The 26,508-nt window shown below is 40.9% G+C and overlaps 1 protein-coding gene across 2 annotated transcripts in view; it reads right to left on the bottom strand.

Annotated features, from left to right (window-relative positions):
* Nucleotides 1-4,372: 4,372 nt before the first annotated feature.
* The window catches only part of MAOB (monoamine oxidase B), a 111,181-nt gene continuing 89,045 nt past the window's right edge, over nucleotides 4,373-26,508 (bottom strand). For both annotated transcript variants that reach the window (XM_004435014.3, XM_087426957.1), the window contains exons 7-15: nucleotides 25,646-25,795; nucleotides 24,185-24,344; nucleotides 18,553-18,649; nucleotides 17,459-17,512; nucleotides 14,922-14,979; nucleotides 11,860-11,957; nucleotides 7,313-7,424; nucleotides 6,395-6,457; nucleotides 4,373-5,343 (exon numbers count right to left, since the gene is read on the bottom strand). In XM_004435014.3, the coding sequence (XP_004435071.1) occupies nucleotides 5,191-5,343; nucleotides 6,395-6,457; nucleotides 7,313-7,424; nucleotides 11,860-11,957; nucleotides 14,922-14,979; nucleotides 17,459-17,512; nucleotides 18,553-18,649; nucleotides 24,185-24,344; nucleotides 25,646-25,795 (945 nt within the window). In that variant the 3' untranslated portion in view covers nucleotides 4,373-5,190. The remainder of the gene's footprint in view (nucleotides 5,344-6,394; nucleotides 6,458-7,312; nucleotides 7,425-11,859; nucleotides 11,958-14,921; nucleotides 14,980-17,458; nucleotides 17,513-18,552; nucleotides 18,650-24,184; nucleotides 24,345-25,645; nucleotides 25,796-26,508) is intronic.

The following is a 26,508-nucleotide window of genomic DNA, read 5'->3' as shown; positions in this document are numbered from 1 at the left end:
AACTGGGCCCCAATAGCCCACAGCAGTGACCAATTTGATAACACACCCTTGGATTGGCTTTCCCTCTTTCCCTGTTTCCCTCTTCCTAGTCCCACTTCTGCTCCCTGAGATCACTTCCCAAAGTGAATTATCTGCATAAAAACCCTTGTTTGAGGCTCTGCTTTTTGGGGAGGATCCAGCCTAAGACAACCAGGCCTTCCAATCAAGATAGTCCTTCTTTAGTCAAGTAGTTCCTATGATCCAGGAAACGTGTCTTACTCTTTAACGTATTGAATTAATGCTTAACTTTCAGAGATCAACAGTTTCCTTTTAGTCCAAGTATTTTATAAGCATCTTCTTTTCACCCTGATATAGCTGAGTAACTGAAAGAGAATGGAAACAGAGCAGCAGTCCTGTGAGAAAGACTCAACTCCAGGATCTCCAAGCCCTACTATACCTTTGAACTAGTGATGCCTAGCCCTTGGCTAAGACCATCACCCAGAAGGTCTATGAAGACACTTGCCCTCTACCCAATCTGCTTAATTAAACTCTCCATGTAAAGTCTAGGCACATGAGTTTTTCCGAAGTGCCCCAGTAGTTCTGGTATGCACCCTTAGTTGAGAACCATTGCTTCAGACTCATCAATCTACCCAAAAAGGAAACTGGATCCAAACAGTTATTAGTGCTACCTCAACTAAAATATAGTCAAGAAGACAATTGATACTTTCAAAATGAGTATGAGGAAAAATGAAAATTAGCTCTCTGCAAAAGAAGGCACAGAAGCATTCTCATCACAAAGAGTAAACAGGTATAATAGGATAGTCAAGTCCAGACTTATAATGAAAATTACAGGAATCCATTCATTTATTTTTTGAGACACTATGATGGCTTACGCACCATAGGAGATACAGAGGATGAAAAGATGAAGGGAAAACAGTCTCTTCTCTAAAGAACAGATGATAATAACACCAGTGCATTGAATGGGATGTAAAGAAATCACAACTTTATTTATCTTCCACTGTTCAGTGAGGGAAGTTTCTCCCCTTCTTGTGTTTGAAAACCCTGGCAGGTCTATGACTCTACCAACTACTCTTAAATTAGAGGCGATCCTAAGGTTTTTTTAAGTCACAAACCACAGTTTCAACTCAATAATTTGAATGTCCAATATTGTGGAACATCAAATCAGTGAACTTGATTTAGAGTTTGATTTTCTCCTCTCTTCCAGTTAGAACCAGCTTCAGGGGCTCTCGTGCCATCTCGCATGAGCCAGTGGTTAACTTTTCCTCTCCTTCTCTACTCCTTGCTTAGCTCGTCAACTGTGGATTCTGGGACTTCACGTTTGGGCATGGAAAAGGAGGAGGGAAAGGGGCTTACTGAACATTGCTACTTGATGAGTCCTCTTGTTAAATAGTTTTATATGCTCTGGGCCTGGCTGTCATGAGAACTGACTCTTTTGGGGACATTTGTGGGTTTTTTTCCTAGACTCTCAGGCTAGCCCTTTCTGACTTTGACTACCCCAACACAGGCAGTACGCTTCTTTTGGTTAGTCAATTTGATTCCCATTCAGCTTGTTTTCCGGCAATGTCTGTGGCATTCCCTCACTCTCTGCTCTAAAGCATTTGAGCAGGATCCAGGGCTTTAGATTCCTCAGGGATGTATCAAGCTCTCAAAGGGGTCTCCTTGAAACCCCTCTCACTAGACTTGGGATGAGAAGGTAGCACACTGGCCCTCCCCTTCGGGGTGAGTTAGATTCAGAGCATGGCAGTTCTCTCTAAAGAGATCTCTTCACAAATCTACCCCTTCAAAAACCCCTCCCCACTCTTTTTATATCCTCACAACTGGTGGGGAGTTTCAACAGAGAGGAAACTGGTTTTTAGGTTTTTCTTTTAAAGTTTCCCATTTTTGTCTATCTCAGAATTTACCTTGGTAACTGATATCTAGTGGGACTTAGTACCTCAGGCAAATCATGTAATTCAAAAAGATGGCACAATTGAAATATCACGTGGTAAGTGCAGGACAAGAGGTCTATGTATGTGGCATTGGGAGAACAAAGAAGAGGGCCACCTCACCCCGCTGGGGGATGAATGGTCCAAGAGATTTCTGGAGAAGGTAATTCCTTATTTGACTCTTCCTTTTTTTTTTTTATTCATTAAATCTTTTTTTCCCAGTTTTACTGAGATATAACTGACACAGTACTGTGTAAGTTTAAGGTGTACAGCATAATGACTTATATATATCGTGAAATGATTAGAATAAGTTTAGTTAACATCTATCATCTCATATAGAAATATACATCTCATATACAAAAAAGAAAAAGAAAAAATATTTTTTTTCCTTATGATGAGAACTCTTAAGATTTACTCTCTTAATCACTTTCATATATACCATACAGCAATGTTAACTACAGGCCAGCCCTGGCAGTATCATGGTTAAGAGTCGGTGCTCTCACTGCCATAGCCCAGGTTCCCTTCCCGGTCAGGGAATCACATCACCTGTCTGTTGGTTGTTATACTGTGGCGGCTGCATGTTGTTGTGATGCTGAAAGCCATGCTGCCAGTAATTCAGATACCAGCAGGGTCACCCATGGTGGACAGGTTTCAGTGGAACTTCCAGACTAGACAGACTAGGAAGAAGGACCTAGCCACCCACTTCCAAAAAAATCGGCCATGAAAACTCTATGAATAGCAGCAGAGCATTGTCTGATAGAGCACCAGAAGGTGAGAGGATGGCACAAAAAGACCAGGCAGGGTTCGGGTCGCTAGGACTTGGAATCGACTTGAGGGCACTAACAACAAAGTGTTACCTATAATCATCATGTCGTATGTTACACCCCAGTACTTATTTATCTTATAACTGGAAGTTTGTACCTTTTGACCACCTTCATTCAATTCCCCCCCAACCCTAACCTCTCCACCCCTGGTAACCACAAATCTGATCTCTTTTTCTATGAGTTTTGTTTTGTTTTTTTTTTTAGATTCCACATAAAAGTGATACCATACAGTATTTGTCTTTCTCTGTCCAACTTATTTCACTTAGCATAAAGACCTCAAGGTCCATCCATGTTGTTGCAAATGGCAAGATTTCCTCCTTTTTAAATAATATTAATATTTATTAAATAATTTTCCATTGCATATATATATATATATATATATATATATATATATATCACAACTTCTTTATCCATCCATCCATCTATGGACACTTAAGCTGTTTCCATGTCTTGGCTATTGTAAGTAATGTTTATAACAATGTAAGTAATGAACAAGGTGGGTGCAGCTATCTCTTTGACACAGAGTTTTCATTTCCTTTGGATATATGCCCAGAAGTGGAATTGCTGAATCATAGGATAGTTCTATTTTTAATTTTTTGAGGAATCTCCATACTGTTTTCCATAGCGGCTGAACCAATTTACAATCCCACCAACAGTACTCGAGGGTTCCCTTTTCTCCACGTTCTCCCCAGCATTTGTTATCTCTTGTCTTTTTGATGCTAGCCATTCTAACAGGTGTGAGGTGATATCTCATTGTGGTTTTAATTTACATTTCCCTATTTGACTCTTTCTTAATGGATGTGTTGGAGTTATGTAGTAATGTGACGACTTTTGGGCGGAAATTTTTTTGGAGGGAGCATGCTCAAGAAGATACTCCTATGCCAAATACACTGCATTTTTAGACAGATTGAAAAAACAAAATGGTTACAAAGAAAGTCTTAGTGGGTTCTTTAATTTCCTTATTTGGTCTCTAGAGTTCCTATAAATTTATGAATGTAAATGTCGCTATAAAATCAGAACTCTATACTATTATTGATTAATCCTGATGGATTTCTTAAATTTCATTTATGCTAGGAATAATAAGCTTTGTTTTGTAAAGAACAGTGTGAGAATGGTCATTTATGGATTTAAAATATATCCCGATAAAAAATGACCTTGGGAGTTGAGAGGTATGAGTAGGTTGAAATGATGATATCATTTAAAAAGTAGTTCAAATAGGATTTAACGGACTGTGAAACTGGAGTTTTAAATTAATGAGTGTACCTAGTAAAAAGCTTTTTGCACTGATAAGGAATGTGAAAGGTCAACTGAAACATTATAATTATCTTAATAGTTAAAGCATCTTGCTTATTAATATGTCAACTATTTTGACAGTTTTTTGGGGAGGGTGAAAGCAAGGAGATCTGTCTTTTAGCGTCCTTATCATATCATTATATATCATTTACCAAGTGCTCACACACATTGCCCATGATGGATCACACAGTCAAAATGTAAGCATCATCCAGGCTTCAAGGAAATTTAGACTAAATGCTTTCAAGTCACAATTATATGCCTAATACTGGATCTTGATTTGATCTGTCAAAACCTTGAAAGTCATTACCCAAAAAGAAAAGACAACAGACATCTGGTCAATCAACTTTATTTTTAATTGCCCAAATGTGTACTGACCTTTGTAGCCAGACATAATGGAAGATTAAAAAAAATTAAAATCAGCCGAAGACACACTGCACAAGACAATAAGACTTAAGGATATATACTGAGTAGCATCTGAGTAGTGCAAAACAACTTAGTACAGAGTAAACCCACACAAAGGGACACCATCAGCAACCACGGCAGGGAGTGGAGGAGAGTGACTGGGAAATACATCCCGGGAGTTGGGAAAAGCAGTGGACCTGTGTGCTAGTCCCCAAAATATCAGTAGCTCAGTGTGGACCTTGGACCCAAGTTCCACCTCTCTTGGCTTCAGTTTGCTCAACTCTAAAACAGAAGATGAGGACGAGCCGGTCTCTAAGGTCTTCTAGCTATAACAATACAGGATTCTAAGAGGAAATGCAGAGAACTTGGAAGATAAGGATGTTACAGGTAAGAAGGGCAAGCTCAAAGCCACAGAGGTGGGAAAAAACTAGTTTTTTATGCATAGGCACGGTGTATTGTGGGACAGCAAGGATCTTAAACAAGCCTGCTTAACTACTGTAAAGATTCTGGGGGCAGTAAACTTGGAAATGGGCGAGACAGAGTGCTAAACCAGGTAAGGGACAATAAGCAGGGGCCAAAATGGAGACAGAGATACTGTGTTTCCTGCGGTCGGAAGTCTGACTTATTTCATGCTCTCCACCTCACTCTACACTCTTTATGTCTTCATGGAACTTTATTGCAACCCCTTCCCCAAACCCACACACCAAGTAGAGTAAGAAGAGGGTGTGGCGACAGATGCTCTCTCTTTAGACCCTCACAAGTAGCCCCCTTTTGTGGGCCAGGAAGCCAAGAGCAATTGTGGAAAAGATGGTGGTCAATCCAATCAGCCTCAGCAGGCCTGGCACAGAGGGCAAATGTCTCTCCAAGAAGGTCGTGGTAATGGGCTGCGCAGGGACATCCTGGGTTCAGAGAACATATGGTGTCAGTACAGGGCTTGTGCACTTCATTCCAGAAAGCCTGTATTTCCTCCAGTTCTCTGAACATGACCCACTCTTGCCAACCTCTAGGCCATTAAACATAATGTTCCGTCTGCTCGGAACACTCATCTCCATTCCCCACTGGGCCCTTTATACTTAACTAATCCTTCAAGACTCATCCTTCAAGTCTCAGTTTACACCTCACTTCTTCAGGGAGCCCATCCTGTGCCCCCAGGCTAAGATGGGCCCCTCTTTTTACATTCTCAGCGTGTCTTCATTGCACTTGTGCTTTTCGGTTATCATCTGTTCCCGCACCACATGTTGAGCTCTGTGAAAGCACTGCTGTACCTTTATCACCGTGGCTGATGCAGAGTAGGTGCACAATACATATTTGTTGAGATGAGTGAATCTATGGTCCACTCAGCCCTCAATCCCATCTCTGACAGAAGCACTAAGAGAATGACTCAGACTGGCAGGGCTATTCTTTTTGACTTCACACTTGATAGAGGAATAACTTTGACCTTTTTGACCCCTGTCCTCTACAATGCATTTCACTCTATCCTCTATGTGTCCTTCCTTCCAATCAGGAAAAATTTCTGGGGTTTTATTACAAAAATGATAGTGCATATATTGAAAATGCATTTTTAATCTAAATCCACTCCACTTAATTCCATCCCTTTGCCTCTGGACAGGGGATGCTAACATATCTTCCTTTCATTTCCTACCCCCTGTTCAGAATCACAAGGTTAGAGATTTATTCAATAGGTATTTACTGAGTTCTTAATATGTCCAGAGCTCTCTGATGCCCCCCCAAATCATATTTTTCCTCATAATCTGCAATGGATGTGGCAGCTACAAATTTATCAAAGTTCTTCTAAATTTCTCACCTCCGCCCTAACCCAGGGTATCTCTTTAAATATTCGTGGGAGAATCACTTAGGGAAAGGTATGTGAATATATATAAGTGTGTTCTTTTGCAAATAATCGTTTTTAGAGGAAAGAGATTTAAATTCATGAAATAAAATATAACCTACCACAGACTCTGGTTCTGACTGCCAGATTTCATCCTCTGGGATCTTCCCCATGGCATGCAGGATCTGAAAAAAAAGAGTATCTTGGCAAATAACAAAAGTGATACCATCTTTCTCTTAATCTGGTCTTTAAATAAAGGACTAACTGAATGTCTCCTGGGATATTCATCAAAAACACCAGGGTAGGGGCCAGCCCGGTGGCGCAGTGGTTAAGTGCACGCGCTCCGCTGCGGCGGCCCGGGGTTTGCCAGTTCAGACCCTGGGTGCGCACCAACGCACTGCTTGTCAAGCCATGTTGTGGCAGCGTCCCATATAAAGTAGAGGAAGATGGGCACGGATGTCAGCTCAGGGCCAATCTTCCTCAGCAAAAAGAGGAGGATTGGCATCAGATGTTAGCTCAGGGCTGGTCTTCCTCACCAAAAAAACAAAAACAAACAAACAAAAAAACACCAGGGTAAAAGCCAACATAGTCCACTCAACCTTTAAAAGGCTCCAAAAGGTCTTTCATTTATGGCATAAAAGGCTCCAACCATTGGGCTCCCCATAAATTTTAGTAGTTGTGAATGTGCCTTAATAGGGATGAGGTGAGAGGAATTGTTGGGAAATATATAAATGAATTCTGGGTCCTAATGGAAACATGTTTGGTTCTATAATATTCGACCTAGGTTATCTCTCAAGTATAGCCATAGTGATCTTTTGTCCCATGGGCTCTTTTTACCTTGGGTGACATGATAGATATTTTCATCATTACTTTTGGGTTAGGGTGTTCACTTCACCTGAGACTACTGTTAAAATGGTGTTTCATAGGTCTTCCGATGGAGGATACTGGAGAGTTGGTCTCTAGGACCTCAGATATCTTTGACCTGCTTGTCAGGTCCATGAGTTTCCGCCTTCCCCACAGCCTGTGACCCCAGGCCCTACCTCTCGGGCTGCTCTCTCCCCGGCCTCCACAGCCCCCTCCATGTAGCCACTCCAGTGTGTGGCAGTCTCGGTGCCAGCGAAATAAATCCTGCCCACCGGCTGGCGTAGAACCCTTGAAACAAAAGCAAAGAGGTAAAAGTGGTCAGTCTCACTGAGCCAGAGAAGAGCCTTCCCACAAAGACCAAGGCTGGTCGGTTTCTTCTCAGATTCTAAACATCAGGAGTACATTGTCAATTATGGAATAATATTCACAGGTTCCTCCAGCGCTTGCATGATCCTTGTCACAGACAAAATGAAGTAAAAGCCAAAGTCCACTTCTGCACCAAGAGCTTATAGGTAAAGGGACTGACATCAACGGAGTATGTATTTGCTTTCCCTATATGAAGTGAGGGACCATATGAGCCCAGTCACGTCTAGTTCCTTTTATGGCTCACCAGCTCTGAGCAAGGTGACACATGCCCCCAATTCCCTACCTGGCTATTCCACCAATGAATTTGGCAAATCACTTCCTCTCACTGAGCTCTGGCTTCCCCATCTCTTAAAGGGCACGGTCCAATGGTTTCTAAGACCTTTTTCATCAGTAACACATAACAAATCTGTGAGTCTGACTATGTCTCCAAAACTACCATTCATTGAGCACTTACCTTTACCAGTGTTAAGAGTTTTACTAAATTAAATTATAAAAGTTAATATTTGTTGGGTGTCAAGCAATCTTCTAAGTGTATTAATCCTCACCACAACCCTATGAGGTCAGTACTATTATTATCCCCATTTTGCAGATCAGAATATGGAGGCACAGAGACTGTGATGGACATTGTGATGCACTGCCCAGACCCCACTTCAAGAACGAAGAACTTATTCCCACCTGCTGGGAGTGCTGCTGAACATGGCCTTCTGATATCTGTCCTCTTTGGAGACTGTCTCCAGTGAAGAAAATTGCCTCGCTCAAGGTGACGCTTCCTTCCAGCGGCAGTTGCACCCACTGACTGATCATCATGCGAAGTCAAAAAGACCTGACCCCCTCATTCCAACTAGCTCCAGAGCTCCCTGTGGGGTCAGCCGAGGCCTTCACCGGAACTGCATCACAGCTCGGCTTCTCCCTCTGCCCACTCCTGCTCCCTTCCTCTCCCTTCCACAGGTGTTGATGCCAAGGGTTCTCCCTAGTACATATCCTATACACTAACCTTTGTTTCAGAGTCTGCTTCCTGGGGAATCTAATCAGCAACAAAGACAAAGTAATCTGCTCTAGGTCACAGCTAGTAAGTGGCTGAGCTGGTATGTGAACCCAGGCCATCTGAGTCCAGAACCCACAGTCTTAACCACCTGGTTATACTTCCTCTCTCTATTGAACTATTTCTTTAATCTTTTTAAAGAACTCTATGACATAGCTACCATTATCATTATCCCATTTTACAAAGGAGATAAACTGAGGCTTGGAAAATGTGTAGTGACATGCCAAAAGCCACATTGCCAGAAAACAGCAGAGCTCGGATTTGAACTAGGTCTGCCAGATGTCAAGGTCTCTGCTTTTATCCTTTATGCTTTGCCTAGTGTATGATCATCACTAGTTAACAAATAGGGCCCATATGCTACACAAAGGGACAGACGTGTCACAGCACTTGGCTTCTAAGAGGGGCAGTTTGTCGTTACCCAGACAAAAATACCATAAGGGAAGCACTGTCAACATGTCATTATTCATCCTATCCCAGGTTGCCATTATATCAGGTAAGGGATATGGATGTCCATAGCTAACACTCACGCTCTATCTTTGTAAATACTGTACACCACCAGGCCTTTTACCAGAAAACCAGATGGGCTGGCTTGAATTGGTAGGTTTTCCTTCACCAGCCCTTATTGCAGCCATAAAAAAAAAGCAGGAGAAAATAAAAGAAAAGATATTATAGAATTTTAGACTATTGATAATAATACATGGAATAATCTGGCATGACCCATAGCCAGCATAGGCCAGAGAACCTAAGGGTATTCAAGAAGGGTTCCCTACAAGAGAAGGTAAATTTGCTCTCTCCATGTTCATTAAACAAAGCTGCTTTCACCACATGTTCACTTCTTTCAAACAGAGGGAACTAACCCCAAATTGGAAACCTCTGGGAAGCCTGGCCAAATCCTAGAATTAAATATTAGAAGAGAGAATAAAGCTTAGAGAACTAATTATGCTAACAACTGCAATGTAAAAACCAAGAATTAATTTGAAACAGACAATGAGAGATTTTTCCTCCACTCATCATATGGAAATCTTCCCTTGGGGGAGAAAAGTCCAACAGCTACAGAAAAAAACATCCCTGCCTCCTCTTTTGCAGGTAAGTGAACAGACAGTATATATTCACAAAAAGGATATTTCCATGTATATTTCTTGTGGTTTGTGGAGGAAAATATTTCCTTATGTGTTTTAGTGCTTAATCACTACAGTTTTCCAGTCTATCCAGAAGTAAAATTCCTTAAGAAATGTGTGTTTATTTCTTTACTAAAGTTATACTGTCAATACTGTCCTCTGTCTTCCATCTAGAAGCAGAACATTTACTGTGTATTTCCAGAGCCATGAAGATAAAACTCCTTGTAGTATCCCAAATGTCATGGACCTGAACAGTCAAGGGAAGCCCTGTGGCTGGTAGTCCTTTCTCAGGCTGGGAGTCATGTCACTAAGATATGCTGTGCCTTAGTTTCTACCCTACAAATTGAAGTTAGCGATATGAAGCCTGACTCATGTCCCTGGGAAGGAATAAAGATGGAAAAGGGCATCACCTTGTCACCACCCATGACTGATACAATGAGATTTATCTTGCTTCTCTCAAGTGGTCACGGTCAGGCCAGTGCAGGTGAGTGTCCTTTTTGCTCCCCCCACCCCACTGCCCAAAAGGCATTTTCCTGACACTCTTTATGGGATTGAGCATTAAACTTGCCACTCCGTGTTCAGAAATCTAATCACATCACAAAGCCAAAAACATAAGTAATGCTCTGATTGGCCTTTCTCTGTTGAAAGGTTAAATTTTGTATTCCTGAATGTGTTATATGTGGCAAACGATTCTATCTACCTTTCTGATTGTCCATTCCATCCTCAATATCACCCAGAGCTCAGCCATGCAGAACCAGACGTTTCATGAACTTGTAGGATTCCAAGTATTTACTCATACAGTTCCATCAGCCTAGAATGCACTCCCCAATAACCTTTCTCTGCCTTCTATAATCCTTAGATTTCTCTAGATAAGGCTAGCCGGTCCCTCCCTGGGTCTCTATGGTATTTCTATGCCCCTCTATTAGAGTACTTACCACAGAACCTTAAAGTCAATGTTTGATGTTCTCTCCTCTCCCCATCCCCACCCCAGCCCCAACACTGTCAGCTCCTTCACAGCAGGGAGGGCTTTTCTCAGTATCGAAGTTTTCAGCAGAGTGTTTGGCAAATGGTTGGCACTTAGCCAATAAATGGGGACTTAAACAATTAATATTGACACATTATATACTCAGTATATCTAAAAATTAACTTAATGACCCAGTAGCTAATCAGGTGGTGTCCTTTGGCTCCAGAATGTTCTCGTAGATGATATTTTGCCATCGTCAGGAAGATAAGGAAAGTGCTAACCAAAGTCATTATGTATCTTCTCACGAGAGGGTTTTAATCCATCTTTGACCAGTTTTCATGGACAGATTGATTAGCCATTTACATTTACTCACACCCTCTTTTTATTGCATACTCTCAACAGCTTTTACTCCCTACTCTACATTTCCTATTTTGTGCAGATTGAGCTCTTCGCATTAAATTATTGCTTGGTTTAGTATTACTATAATGGTCATAATAATTACTGTTATAGCATTAATTCAAACCTGATTGTTGTCATTGAATAGAATTAACTAAACACCAATGAGTCATACTTGGATGCACAACACTGTGAATGTTAAAAGCCACTAAATTGTGCACTTTGAATGGGTGAATTGTATGGTATGTGAATTATATCTCAATAAAGATGTTATAAAATAACCCATACTCTTATTAACATACTGATTATTGTCCTTTGTATGCCATCTTGTGCTTTCTCGTGTATCTGCTAAGGAAAGTGAGGTTCAGAGAGGAGAAGTGACATGTCCATGATACCAAAGTTGGTTATTGGTAGAATCAGGACTGGAACCCAAGTCCCTTCACTCCCAATCTAGAACTCATTTTGCTTTTATAATGCTGTACCCATGTTGGCACTTACACAGTTCCATTTGAGGAAGTTTTACTGAGTTCTAACTTGGTATAAAGACACTTCTTCTGACAATATAAGTGAACCCTCTGACTTTCTAAATTCCTATTCTTATGTTGCAACCTTCTTTGGTTATATTGATTGGGATTGCTCCTTCAGAGGAATTAAGAGTGAAAGGCACCACCGTGATGCAGAATTATGATGACTTCATTCATGAAATTCACAAGATACAAAGGAATTTTTTTTTTTTTTAGCATTTACAAGAAACAGGCTAAGAGCTACATGAACCTATTTAGAGTTTGGATTCAGGTTCAGGGAATTTCAATTAGACCTTAGCATCCATTACTCTACCTTCCATATTGAGTCATGATCCCTGGGGGGAAGTAGGTTGTGTAGCAGCCTCCTGAGTACTGCTCCTCACACCAGTTCTTCTCTTCATAGTGCACCGGCTGCAAGGCAGAATGACAAAAGCTCAAAGACTCAAAGGAAGCTATGTAGTCTAGACTAAATCAAACACAGTCCCATATGCTTTATATTGGAGAACCAATACATGTCTGAAGTAGAGGCTTATTGTCCTGATATTTTTAGAGATATGTCTTTGGGAAGGTAAATGTCCTTGGTAATAAACTTCTAAGAAACTCTGACTTGAGAAAGTTTTCTCACTTGGTTCATTCATGTCCCAAGTGCCATTCATAAATTGCAATTATCTAGTTCCATTTTTAAATTGTTCTTACCTATTAAGAAGTTTTTAGTGCTGACGGTTTCATAAGTTTAAAAAAGGATCTATGCTTACTGAGTGGGTGGAGCAGGAAAAAGCAGAAAAACATGTCTTTCAGGTAAAAAGGATGACAAGATTCATGTTTCTGGTAGAAGTGAGCTTTGTTAAGGGAAGTTAGACGAATTAATGTCTTCGCAGGATGTAGGCACTTCTGTTGATGGTGGTATATGCAAAAACTATCGGTCTGAAAAATATGTTTTTGCCATGAACAGGCAAAATATTAGCTGAGATTTTGCAAAGCTTGAGCTCTTTATTAAAATAACTAAACATAAGCATTATCATTAAGCATTATTTTGAAAAGATAAAATCAACACAGCAAGTTTAGAGAGAAAAATGTTAGTTTAAAAATAGATTTGAAAAAATGTTTTGTTTAAAAAATTTGCAGTCACATATGGGACTTTGGATAGTCATTTGTAACGTATCCTACTTACAAAGCACAAGGCCCTGCCTGGGGGGTGTAAGTGGCTCCGGGCCTCTGGTGTTGTTCCCACACCTCATGCCCAGCCCTCTTCCCTCTACATCAGAGGGTGACAACCACCCTCTCCTCTAGCTGTTTCCAGCCAATCAGAAGAAAGGTTGCACTTCATCTTTCATCTTTCCTTGCTCCCAGAACTTGTTTCCTTCCACACAACAGACACCAAAGCAAAAGCAGACCAAGTGCCCCTCTCTACGCCAAGAGCAAACAAGCACAGGACCAACTCATTTTTATCATTAGCAATTAATCATCCACACTCTTCTTAGAAAAAGAGACTTTCTCAAATTAAAAATGATCAGGGCCAGCCCGAGTGGCCTAGTGGTTAAGTTTGGCATGCTCCGCTTCAGTGGCCTGGGTTCGGTTCCTGGGTGAGGACCTACACCACTCATCTCTCAGTGGCCATGCTGTGGCAGCAGCTCACATACAAAAAACAAAAGAAAGAGGAAGACTGGCAGCAGATTTTAGCTTAGTGAATCTTCCTCAGCAATAAATAAATAAATAAAAATAAAAATGATCAACTTTTTTGGAAATTTGAGAACAATTGCTTTCCTCTCCAACTGGGGTTCCCAAACAACCATCTCACAAGTAGTTGGAGGAATCTCAATTACAAACTGCTTCAGCCTGAGAGTGTCTCAGAATGTAATTTCAAAAATGGTTGAGTATCTACCAGGGTAAAATATCTTGAACAGCATTTTTAAACAGAAAAACCACTAATTTTTAAGGGATGTGAAATGATTTTTTTTTAGTGTGTATATATTTTGGGTTTTGCTACTTCACTCATACTAACTACCCTTGAGCCTAGAGGCTATACTTATATTTAAACTTGCTCAATGGTATATGAAAGCAAAAAATGAATCAAAACACATTCCTCATTATTATTGTTTCTCTCCAAACCAATCAATTAATCATCTTGTTCATTTGCTGAGAAAGAACTCGAAGAAACTTCAAGAGCACGTGTTTCACCTATAGCATGTACAGGGAAAAAAAATCTTGCTTTAAAAGAATGAACAAAAATGACAAATCCAAAAGCCACAGCAACTTGACTAGGAGGAAGCAAGCCACTGCGAAGTAGAGCAAGATTAAGTGTTAGAGTAATAAGATTAAGCTATGTAGCTGCTCAACTAGGTCACAGCGTGTACTGCAGAGATTTGGATGTAAGAGGCTTAACAAGTTGAACATTCTTAACCCCCTCATTAGATTTTTCTCACGCTTTAACTGTTCATTTGTATATCAGTCTCCATTGTCTTCAAGTGCTTCACAGATAACTGGATTTAATCATCACTTTCAATAGGTGACTTAATCCATGTCAAAACATTAAAAACCCAGCAGACTGGTGAATGTAACAACACCAATTCATTGCTTTAAATATTGATGAGGGAGGTGGTGATGGCTACTGGTTACGAGCACATTGGGTCCTCTGACTGTCACCAAATGCCCCTACCACACTGCCTCCCTGTCCCACTCCCATCCCTCCTCTGACCACCTGAGGGGTACTACTAGTTTCACTTGAAGATTATAGTTTCCTTAGGCTACTTCCAAAGGTGTCTAGGAAACTCAGCTGACAGGGCTCACCTTGAGTCAATCTACGTGTCTTCCCTGCACCCCTAATGTTCAAGGATAAAACAAGGCAAAAAGGGATGTGCAGGAGGGAGGCAGGCCACCCTATTTTTACCTGCAAGACAGTGGGGGGTGTGGTGATTGTTAGGGAATGCTTATATGCTACTTTATGTACACCAATGGACTCTGGTCTCTTTACAAGATCAACAGAGTTTCAGGAAAGCTCTTTTCATCCCCATCCTGGCTGCTAGGAGCTAGGAGCTCACGAGGGGTAGCAGAAGCTCCCCTCTTTTACCCCCTGACAGAGCTGGGAGCAGAGTGGCCCAAGGCTGTGCTCTAGAAAGAGCTCTGAATGAAGGGACAAGCATAGCATCACCTAAAATACAGCAACGTTGCAGGGTCCCTGAGCAGTCACCAACACACCCAGGGCCCATACTCTCTGGGACAGTTTATAAGTTGACCAGCCCTGTGCAGACCCCTCTGAGAACATGAGGGAAAACACGAGCTCTAGGACCCTACTTGCATGGGCCTATCCCTGCTGGCCCCTTCAGGACAAAGCAAGATCTTTTTCTCCCTCAGGAAAGGGTTGGGAAGCAGCCTTACCTGCAAAGCTTCTTGGGAGCCCAGGACTTTTGCATAGAGCTCACAAAGTTTCTTCAACCTATGAAAGGGGGGGGGGGGAGACAGAAGTGAAAATGAAGGAAGGAAGGAAGTGAAAGAGGCACCTATCCTCTCATTCAAAGGCTATTGCTTCCATGTAACATTTCATTTTAATTTTTTGAAAATTATAATGCATCACTGCATCACTGGGGGCACATGACAGTTTGTTCATTCACTCAAGAAAACATTGTGTACCTCTTAAGTGTCAGTCAGTCTTCTAAGCACTAGAGATTCTGGGAGGATCGAGACACATCCATGCTCACTCCCCTTTCTCCCCCCACCCCACTAGGAGGCAATGGGCAGAGTGGAAAGAGGAAGGGGCAGGAAAAGCTTTGAATTCTGCTTCTGCCTCTTCCATACTATGAGGTCTTGAGCAGGTTGCTTGAGCTCTCAGAGCTTTAGTTTTATCAATAAACTGGCATGATTTTTTCATTAATGATGTAAAACAGTGTGGTCCCTGGACCAGCAGCAGCAGCAGCATCGCCTGGGAACTAGTTAGAAATGCAAATTCTTAGGTCCCACTCCAGACCTGCTGACTCAGAAACAGCAGTGGCAGCAACTGTGTTTTCACAAACCTTCCAGGTGATTATCAAGTTTGAGAACCACTGATATAAAGCATGTAAAGTTCTCAGCCCAATAACTGGTACATAATAAATGCTCAGTAAATAGTAGCTCTTAAGAAATTTAGTCTCATGGGGGAATTGCACGTAAGCTGAAGGTTATAATTAGTCAATTAACATATGCGATTGTAGTTATTTCAAGTCTGATTTTAACAGAATAGTAATGCTAAAGGGGATCTTAAAGATGATCTAGAGTGAGGTCAATGATTTTCAAAAGTATTATTGTTTTAAATCCAGGAGCACTTTCTAAAAACAAAGGTATATGAAAATGCTTAATTTCCCCTTCCTCCTTCCCTCTCTTCCTTCCCTCTTTCCTTCCTTCACTTTTTCCTTCCTCCCTCCTTCCCTCCTCTCTCTCTCCCTCTCTCATTATTCTTTCTAATTTGTTTTTACACAAATGGGGTAATTTGGTTCAAGCAGGGGAATGGTCAGACAGAGCAAAGCAATAAAATTAAATTCAGAAATAGAACCAAATACATAAGGGAATTTAGAATTATAAAGGTGGCCATTTTAAACCCATCAGTAAAAGATAGATTATTCAATAAAATGGCACCGACACAAATGGCTACCCATAAAAGAAATAAAGTTGGAGTCCTACAGGACTTCTTACACCAAAATATATTTCATAAGGATCAAAGATCTTCACATAATAGATGAAACTATAAAAGTAATGGGATAATGGGAAAATTTTTAAACAATCATGGAATAGAAAAGTCTTTTCTACAAATGATGGACCATTCAGAAGCCGTGACTTAAAAAAATTGATAAATTTAACTTCATAAAAAGTTAAAATTTTATTATAGTATGAAACAAATAAGCCATAAACATGATCAAAAGACAAATTGGGAAAAGATTTGTTCCAGGCACTGTTCCAAATCCAGCAGTGAACCAAACAGACAAAACTTCCTACCTTCATGGATCTTAATATTCTCGTGGGGACATTTTTAGGTGAGTGTCCCAGTCAGACCTCCATAGCACTGGCCAAGCACAGGGGTGGTAACAGTCACGAAGGAACATGCTAACGGAGGGGAAGGAATGTGCCATAATGTAATTCGGGGCTTTTAGTAGGTAAATATGTTATCAGTGGTGGTGTGGGAATAATAATTGGCAGTGGTGAGTACTAATTGCTGGAAGAAATTGCCACCTCCAAAGAAACCAGTCCCTCTGTACCTATAATCTGTTAATTGTTATGCATCACTCAGGCAGGATGCACTACAGACTGCCCTGCAATGCACTCATTTGCCTTCCTGATTATCTCCTCCCCAAGTAAATTTTCAGCTCCTGGGCTATATCCATTTTTGTATTCCCCATAGCTCCTTGCATAATATCCTATGTACAATAAACTCAATAAATATTAATTTGAACACTTGGTTCTTAAGTTACCAGCACTGGGCCTTTATACAAGACCCTTGAAATTAACATAACAGACATGTAGCATTGGGAATACATATATTATTAGGCAGTTATTAAGTTAAAAAGTTAAGTAAGTGGCTGGCCCAGTAGCATAGTGGTTAAGTTCACACACTCCATTGGATCCTGGGCGTGGACCTACGCACTGCTCATCAAGCCATGCTGTGGCGGCGTCCCACATACAAAATGGAGGAAGATGGGCACAGATGTTAGCTCAGGGCTAATCTTCCTCAGCAAAAAGAGGAAGATTGGCAATGGATGTTAGCTCAGGGCCAATCTTCCACACCAAAAAAAAATGTTAAGTAAAATTGACAGGCAGGCAAGTAGGCAGGAAAGAAGGACGAAAGGAAGGGAGGGAGAGGGAGGGGTAAGGAAGGGAAAGAGGGGCAGAGGAAAGAAGGGAGGAAAGGAGGGAGGGAGGCAAGAAAGGAGAGGCACTCTTTTTCTTACCTTTCTTCTTTGGTAAGACGGGCCAGTTTTCTGGCTTTGTGGGAAAGGATAAATCTAAAATATACAAACAAGAAAAAGGGGGGAAATTAATGGCTGCTTGCATCCTGGCCTCATTTCTACAGCTACACATGCGCCTAGTGTACAAGGTAAAAGTTAGCCAGAAGAAACAAATTATACACTAGCTTATTTTATGTTCAATGTTTTACTATTTACTTATTACATTTCTGACACTGAAAGCCATCTTCTGGTTTTAGGGATTCAGGGGACTAAAAACAGATGACTGGCCATAATTTCTCCCTAGGGTAATACTATGACTGACCAACCTCCCCTTCATGGCTGGTGACCAATAGGATGGAGCCCTGGGTCTCAAATGTTCACCTAAGGCCATGTCTGAGCCTTTTGAATTTCATCCAGCCCTTGCTCTTTGGTTCTGTCTCCACGATGGTGTCTCCCTAGTGCCCAGCCTTCTAGAATCTGCCTCCATTTCTAGTCCTATAATTGCCTTCAACTTAATTGATCTGCGTGTTATGACCCTTGGCTCTCTCTGAAATAAACTCATATATCTTCTAGGGCCCATTTCAATCTCGGCTGCTCTAGGTAATCACTCCTCTGGGCCAGGTTCTGGCCTCCAAGACACACCCCATCTGTACTGGTCTTCCTTGTCAAGCTGAGGACTGGGATGGCCTTGGCTCCTCCCTAGTGGGACTCAGAAAATCTCAGCATCCCATGAAAGTACCATTGATGCCCACAGTGTCCATAAGAAACCTTCTTAGTAAAACACCTTCACTAAGCTCATCATATTATGCTTTCACAAAAGATAGCTTACAAAAATATATCTACTCCCAGTACTACATATGAAGCAGAAAATTAACATAACTAATCTTAAAATGTTATTGGTATTCTACTTCCTTTCTAAATATTTATTCATTGGAAGACATTATTTAAAACAAAGAATAAGAACTTTTCTACTGCTAGATTTGGAGAATAATTCTGTTGGGTAAAAAATTATTTAACAAAGTTTGGGGCACATTTATTAATAGTATGTAATCTTGTCAACACTGAATAGCATCCACACCACCATAACCATGCCTTACCCCATTATGGCGGCATAGCTGCCGTCAGGTTTGGTATCATCCAACGTGTAGGCCACTGGAGCTTCCTCTCCTTCAATAATCATGGTTCCACAATAATCTTGGAGAACAGCAAAATGAAAGAAGATATTCATCACCCTATCAAACTACCCATAGCAGTTATAATGAAGCACACATTTTTCAACTTAAGAAGCCCAAAGAGCAAATGTAAGATACTACACTCTAAATATATGAAGGCAAATCAAACTGATGTCAAAAGGAAGGCCAAGTAGTCAACATTTTGTGAAAAAATCAAACTGTAAGCCCTTCTCTGCATGGGATAAAGCAATGTGATATTATGAATTAATCCAGGCCACCCTTTAATGAAATTTTGCTTTCCTTGCCATTAATACTTGTGTCCCCTATTTCCTCTTTCATAAGAAATCAGATAAAACTAAAGATGTGTAAAATAAATACTAGTCTATTACTGTAAAATAGAAGAAACTGAACGTTCATATTTTATGAGGAGTCACTTATTCTTTGTCAACGAGTTCCTGATTATCTGGAGACAGAGCAGAAAGGACATGGATAACTAAAATCCACAGAGTCCCAAACCTTCATTTCAAATATGAGCTCCAGCACAACTTGGGAAACAATTTCAGCTCATTCTGGACAAAAGTGTTTCTCTCATTTCTCTCCTGAACAAAATATATGCAATTTCAACAAAAAGACTATGACAGAGCAATGGTGAAAATGTCAGGGCAGAATTTGAAATGTTATAATAATATCTTATTACAGTCTACCACTCCTCCTGCTCCATCATTTACTTGCAAATTGAGGTTGTTTGAACAAAATTATGGTGGAAGACTCTGGAATGTTGTATAGAAAATCCAATAAGAGGGTTTCAAAATGAAGAAGAAAGAACAGAGAAAGAACGTTGAGAGTATGCACCACCCCAACCTGTGTGTGTGAGCAGACACACCTGTAGGCCTTTTTACCTGCACGTCCCTCCCCACTGCCCATCCATGAGAATCAATGTACCAGTCAGCCACCAAATTGAGGGTCACTTGCATGCCCCTCAGGTGTGCCGGGGCAGGAAAAACATTGAGAAAAACTGAAATATGGGAAGAAGAAATGTTTAAAGTCTGTCCAAGACTCAAGAAGATTTAAGAATACAAGAGAAATAGCTAATGAATTGCCTGTTACAAGAAGACAAGAAAGAGAGGAGACAGACAGGACAGGATTGGTAAGAGAAAAGAGCAAGAGCACGTTGATCACGTAGCAGTCGGCTGGACAGATGGAGGGCTAGCGGAAGACACCAGGCTAGCCAGGGTGGAGACCCTGCTTTCTGGGTGGAGTCCTTGGACACTTCCTTCCCAGCCCAAAGCTGGCGCCTGCACCCTGCAGTGCACTGGGTGAAAGTGAAGGCACAAGGGTCAGAGAGAGGAGTCATGTCCATGCCAGGACGAACCATGCGGCATCAGTGGCATTTCTATCCTATGCACATGAGACTTCTGGTTAGCTTGGTCCGGCCCCACTCTTAGAAAGGAAGGGGCATTCAAGGACATCTAGACGTTTAACGAAGTCCTTTAACAATAGAAGCAAAGACAAAAGAAGAAGCAAACTAACAAACAAGAAGGAACTCGCAGGAAAAAAAGACAAGGAGTAGAAGAAATTTCCCCAAAAGTGGCAAGTAATATCCTCAGGGAGAAAGGAGAAGATATTTTAACTATGGGAAGTGATAAAGAGGAATATTCAGAATAAAATATTTCAGGAGAAGCTTATTGGGTGTGGGCGTGTGGAGGGAGGAATTCTGAGAAAATGACCACGTTCATCTAGAAGAATAACTGAAGTTTATCAAGGACAAAATTACCATAAAAAAATAATGAAGAGAGAATGTCTGACCAGATATCAGATATATTATGAAGCCACAGTGATTAAAATAGTACAGTGCTGTCATAGGACTAGATAACATAAATCTGTGTTCTCCAAAGTGGGGTGTGCCCACCTAGATTGTACATCTAGATAGTAGAGGGGGATACTAGAAATTCTTGTTTTTTAATTCAGCTTTTCAAAAAGTCTACTTTTATATATTCTATAATTATAACAATACATTTTTCAGAGGTCCGTATACATAATTTAGGAATAAATACATACAGTGGTAGTTGATGTTTATACACGTTTTTAATGTATAGGGCTACAAAAAAATACCCGGAGCCCAATGACAAAGATCAGTGGAATAGAATTGTTAGTCCAGAACAGCCCCATGTAGATATGAGAATTTAGCAGGTGGAAACCATCAGAAGCAAATTTTAAAAAGCTCATACACCAGAAGAAAATATTTGCAACATATACAGAAAAAAAATTAAAGAGCAAAGGATAAATAGGTAATTTACAAAATGATTTAATATAGCCCCTTAAGCCTTATTAATGATAAACTTATCAATTATAGATAAATGGGATATTTTCCCCTACTGATTGCAAAAAGTTAAAAATATTATTAGTTTGGTCTATCCAAGTCAATTGACTTCATAATTCCACTTTTACAAATTTATCAAAAAGAAATGCTCCTACACAAATCTGCAGAGCTATATGAAGGAAGCTGTTTATTGCAGCATGGTGTATAATAGCAAAAACTTAGAAACAATCAAAATGCCTATCAACAGCAGGCCTATTGGGTACATTTTGAACAGAGTCATACAGTGAAATACTGTTTATTCAGTTGTTGAAATGAGGTAGATTTACACGCAATGATGTGCAGAAATGTCTAGGGCATACTGTTAATGGGAAAAAGCAAATTTCAGTATAATATGTATCATGTTTTTAAAAAATAATGGTTTGGGGAAAATATATAACATTTATTTAAAATTATATTTGCATATAAATGATATACATATTCTTTAATATATATTTAAAGTATATATATATATTGCAATATATAGGTACATATATATTTAAAGTATTACCTAGGCATATAATCAATCTCTAAAGACAAACAAATTTTTAACAGTGGCTCCCTAAGGGGAGGGGCAATACGAGAGAAACATTTTTCATACACTTTTATTTTTTAAAAGTTTTATAGTGAATAAATTTACTTCTGTATTTGTTTTTTCAGGGAAAGATTCACCCTGAGCTAACATCTGTTGCCAATCTTCCGCTTTTGTTTTTCCTCCCCACAGTCCTAGTGCACAGTTGTATACCCTAGTTGTACATCATTCTAGTTCTTCCATGCGAGCCGCCGCCACAGCATGGCAACTGACAGATGGGTGGTGTGGTTCCATGACCAGGAAACGAACCCAGGCCACCAAAGCGGAGCACACGGAACTTTAACCACTATACCATCAGGGCTGGCTCTGTAATTTTTTTTTAAAGCAGATATTGCTTCTGTCATTTTAAACATAAGTTGATATACATTAGATTTAAGGGAAAGTATAAATGGTGTAGATGAGGAAAAGCAAGGAAGACTGAAGGGATTCAAGGCATTGGAAACAGCCTTCTCTCTCCCGGTAAGTGGGGATGGGAGAAATGGCTGAGGTGGCTGTGATGGCTCCCCCAGGGATGCCGGGAGGGTGGGGTGCTCATGGTGAGGGTGGCTGGACTAAGGATGACTTGGTGGAAGGCCAGCAAAGAAGGGGGGTCTCCTCATTGCAAATTCACAAAGATGCTACACACCAAGAGACTTGGAAGCACGTTCTGGGACAATCAATCTACAAGCAGTCAAGAACTGGCCTGTATCAAAATGCAAAAAGTTACCTTCTCTTTAATAATCCAAACTATACCGCACTTATAAAACAAAACAAAGCAAAGAAATGAACAAAAATCTTGAGTGATTGATTGCTGAGTGCCCATATGTGCTAGTCATTGTGGTAGGCTGTTTGGAGTTGCAACATTCACTCCCTTTTATCTCATTAGCTCATATTCTCTGAGCTTTTCTGTTACTTGTTAATTACAGTGTCTTCAGCAGTGGCGTTGATAGTCTGATGCAAAGACCCTGTTATGAGAGTGGACTTCCTCAGTTTTCACTCCCTCATAGAATCCTTCAAAAAATTCTTATTGAATCACTTATCAATACAACAGGAATCATATTAGATGTGAGTTTTGGAGCCCTCCTCTGTGTTTCTATCATCACCTAGGTAATGCCAACACCGAACTCAATACATTGTCATGCAATTTTACATGACTGTCTTCCTCCTAAGTCTGGATTTTCTGGGTAAGGAAATGTGCCTTTGAATTCCCAATGCCTAGCACGGCATCTGTCATACAACTGGTGCTCGACAGTGGTCAGTTGAAGAAATACATTACTATAGTAACTCAAAAGAAATTGAACATGCTTTAGTGAGGCTCTCAGTCTACAATCATTTGTTCAAGTGTTACTCAAGACTTATTACCAACAAGGACTGAGTCAGACCCAGCCTCTTCTTGAGGGTGGAGAACTTGGGTTTTCTTTTTGATACTAGTACCTACCAATGAACTTGCCTAGCACATAGTAGGCCTAAGATAAAGCTTTGCAAATATGAATGGAAAGTTATAGATTCTCTCCAAAAATAAAGGCATTCTGAGTCATTAAAAGAAAAATCTCTATTCCATGGTCCTAAATCCCATCTACTTGCCACCAGCCAGCTATCTAAAATGGGTGACCTGGGTCACAAGAGGAAGCAGCTTAGCACCAGCAGGCTCTTCACGGTGGGTCACTGCACTGTCCTTTGCAAAAGGTAGATTACTTGATGCACCAAACCAATAATAGTCTCAAATAGGATTTCCTGTAAAGGTGGAGAATCAGGAGGCTGCGAAGTGGCTGAAAAAGGGTAAATACAGGAAGAACACCCCCAAGGTAAAACTGTGAAACTCCTCCTTTGCTTCCAGCACCTTCTTTCTGCACTTTAGTTCCTCATTTCAGTCCATCCTTCCCTTTGCCCTCAGGCCCAGGCACTGACTTCTTCTTACATGGCCTCCTCTTGGAAGAAAAGTAGATGTGATGAGAGTAAACGTGACACGACTCCAGCATAGTGCTGGCCAACACAGTAGCCACTAGCCTCATGTGATTTTTTACATTTGAATTTAAAGCAATTAAAATGAAATTAAATTGAAAATTTTGGTTCCTCAGTCTCACTAGCTACACTTCAAGTGTTCAATACCCACACGTGTCTAGTCTCTACCATATTGGACGCAGAAACTCTAGAACATTTCCGCCATTGTGGAATCTAGCACTTTAGTGGGCATCCCTGTGATGTTCTACCCAGTACAGCAGCACACTCATTGAATATACATGAATGAATAAATGAATTTAATTTAGAATAGTAGAATCTCAACACAAATGAGAAACTGGAAATTTTCAGAATCCCCACCTTTGTGAATGGTTCTAGAAACTCATACTTTTAAAAACTGTATTAGAAAATGTTAATAACCTATTTTCACAAGATTTTGTGGGAGGATTAAATAAACTTCATATTGAATTATAAAAAGAGTTGATCATATTCCAAGGGAAGTTTCCTGTGAGTTTGTGCCAATGTATTTTATTTGACAGAACTGTACTTAGACCTTGGACTAATGTTTTACGCCCAGCATTCTAATAAAAATAGTCACATGCAAATGTGCTTCTTTGCACCAAGTTTCTTGGACTTTCTCCCGAAGGTCTTCATTTATGGGAAGTACTCACCCTTTTTCCTCCAGAAGGGCTCTTTATAATAAACCATACACTTGATGACTGAACCCAAAGGCACACGAGTGATCAGCTGGTTTCTCATCATTGGCAGAGGGGGATTGAAATGGATCTTCATGCCCAGAGTAGGAGGAACAGCGCTAATCACATACTTGGCCTGGAAGAAAAACAATGTAGTTAAACATTGTTGGTGGGTAATTTTTGCTTTTTTCCTAACGTTTCTCCCTCATTTTATCCTTATCCCCCTCTTTAGTCTTTTTTTTTTTTTGTGAGGGAGATCAGCCCTGAGCTAACATCTGTGCTAATCCTCCTCTTTTTGCTGAGGAAGACTGGCTCTGAGCTAACATCTATTGCCAATCCTCCTCCTTTTTTTTCCCCCAAAGCCCCAGTAGATAGTTGTATGTCATAGTTGCACATCCTTCTAGTTGCTGTATGTGGGACGCGGCCTCAGCATGGCCGGAGAAGCGGTGCGTCGGTGCGCGCCCGGGATCCAAACCCGGGCCGCCAGTAGCGGAGCGCACGCACTTAACTGCTAAGCCACCGGGCCGGCCCCTCTTTAGTCTTTTCTTAACAGAGAAGCTGGAAGGATCTTGTTAAAACCAAAATGAGCCCTTATTGTTCCCTAGTTCAAAACCTCCAATGACTTCCCATCACACTTAGAGTGAAAACCAAATTCCTCACAGTCATCTCCAAGGCCATACATGAAATGGACCCCTGTTACATCTCTGATTTCATCTCCTGTTACTCTTTCCCTCACTCCTCTTACTTCTGCCATTTTGACCATCTTGCTGTTGCTTCATCATGCCAGGCTTGCTCCCATCTCAGGGCCTTTGCACTGGCTAATCCATCTACCTGGAATGCTCCTCCGCCAGAGAGCCTCATGGATCAATCTGTCATCTATTTTGGTTCTGTGCTCAAATATTACCTTCTCAGTGAGGTCTTCCCCGATGACCTTATTTAAAATTGCATGACCAATCCTCCCACTCCCACCTTCTGGCACACCCTCTCCCCCTTTCCTGCTTGATTTTTTCTACAGTACTTATCACTGCCTACCATATTTTATATTTCAACTCTGTATTTCATCACAGCCTTTCTCCTTCACTAGAATGTAAGCCACGTGAGGGCAGAGAATTTTATCTCTTTTGTTCATTGCTATGTTCCCAACTTCTAGAATAATGCCAGGCACATAGGAGGCACTTGATATTTATCAAGTAAATATTTCCTTTGGCTTTCTAATTATATAGGAGCCCAATACAGAGGATTGATAATATATATTTTTATAAATCCTCCCCCACGGCAAATATTCTGGTTCTCTTTTCCTTTCTTTCAGATAGAGGTAGCTTTTTCACTTTTGGCAAAGGGACTGTCTGCGAAGTCTGGAATATTCTTGGCTTTATTTAAGCTTTGGTTATCTATGGGACTCTGATCTCTTCCCCCTAGTTTAAGGCTCTTGGTTACCTCATACACTTCCTGGTTTAGGGTCTGCACAAGGACATTTTCTCCTCTCTGGTCAATGTAGGTCACAGGCCTCTCCAGCTTCACTCGGTCCCCGAGGAGGTCCATTATCCGCTCACTCACTTGACCAGATCCACCTACAAATTTCCTCTCCTGGAAAGAAAAAAGGACTCAAGAGGTGGGTAGGAAATATAGGAATGGGAATAAATTATTCAGTTGCTAGTTTTCATCGCATATCTTTATGTGAGATGTATAAAATTTCATTTTGCTCTTGTGAATAGTGTCTTTCATAGTTGTTTTCTAACTAGTGGTGGCTGGCTTTTGACAAAATTACAAGTTTTCTAACAGTCACCTCTGGATTCCCAGGTTCCGATCTCAGCTGGACATCCTCAGCCTGACCCCCTTGTCCCACCTGCCTGGCCACTACCCCTGCTCTACTTCCTATTCGCATCCTTTTGTTAGATTGCTGGGTCTGGTGAAGCTCTAGCAACACCTGGGCCACTGCTTGCCTGAGCATATTGAAACCTGTTTTCCCCTTCCTTGTCACTCAGGCTCGGAACCTCCCTGGCCTACCCACTCCCAAGTCAGCCTACTCCCTGCTGCGGGCTGCCCATCTCATCTTGGGTCAGGTGCCTGCTGCTTTTGTGGCCACCTCATTTCACCTCACTGCACCCACCTGTCCTGGGCCCTGCTTAAGCTTCCAAATGTTCTGTATGATTGTGCACACAGTCGAGCTGACTGCCTCCTCCTTAATTTTCAGTTCAGTTAATTTTTTAAAAGACTATTTCAAATAGGTCTAGGAAGAAGAAGGAGAAGGAGAGCAAGAGGAAGAGGAAGACAGGGAGGAGGAGCCGAAGAAGGAGGGG

The sequence above is a fragment of the Ceratotherium simum genome, chromosome X (genome assembly GCF_057802395.1).
Source record: "Ceratotherium simum simum isolate JZ-2026a chromosome X, ASM5780239v1, whole genome shotgun sequence".
In the NCBI taxonomy this organism is placed as follows: domain Eukaryota; kingdom Metazoa; phylum Chordata; class Mammalia; order Perissodactyla; family Rhinocerotidae; genus Ceratotherium; species Ceratotherium simum.
Note: the sequence above shows the minus strand (reverse complement) of the source record. Positions and strands in the feature narration are given on the sequence as shown.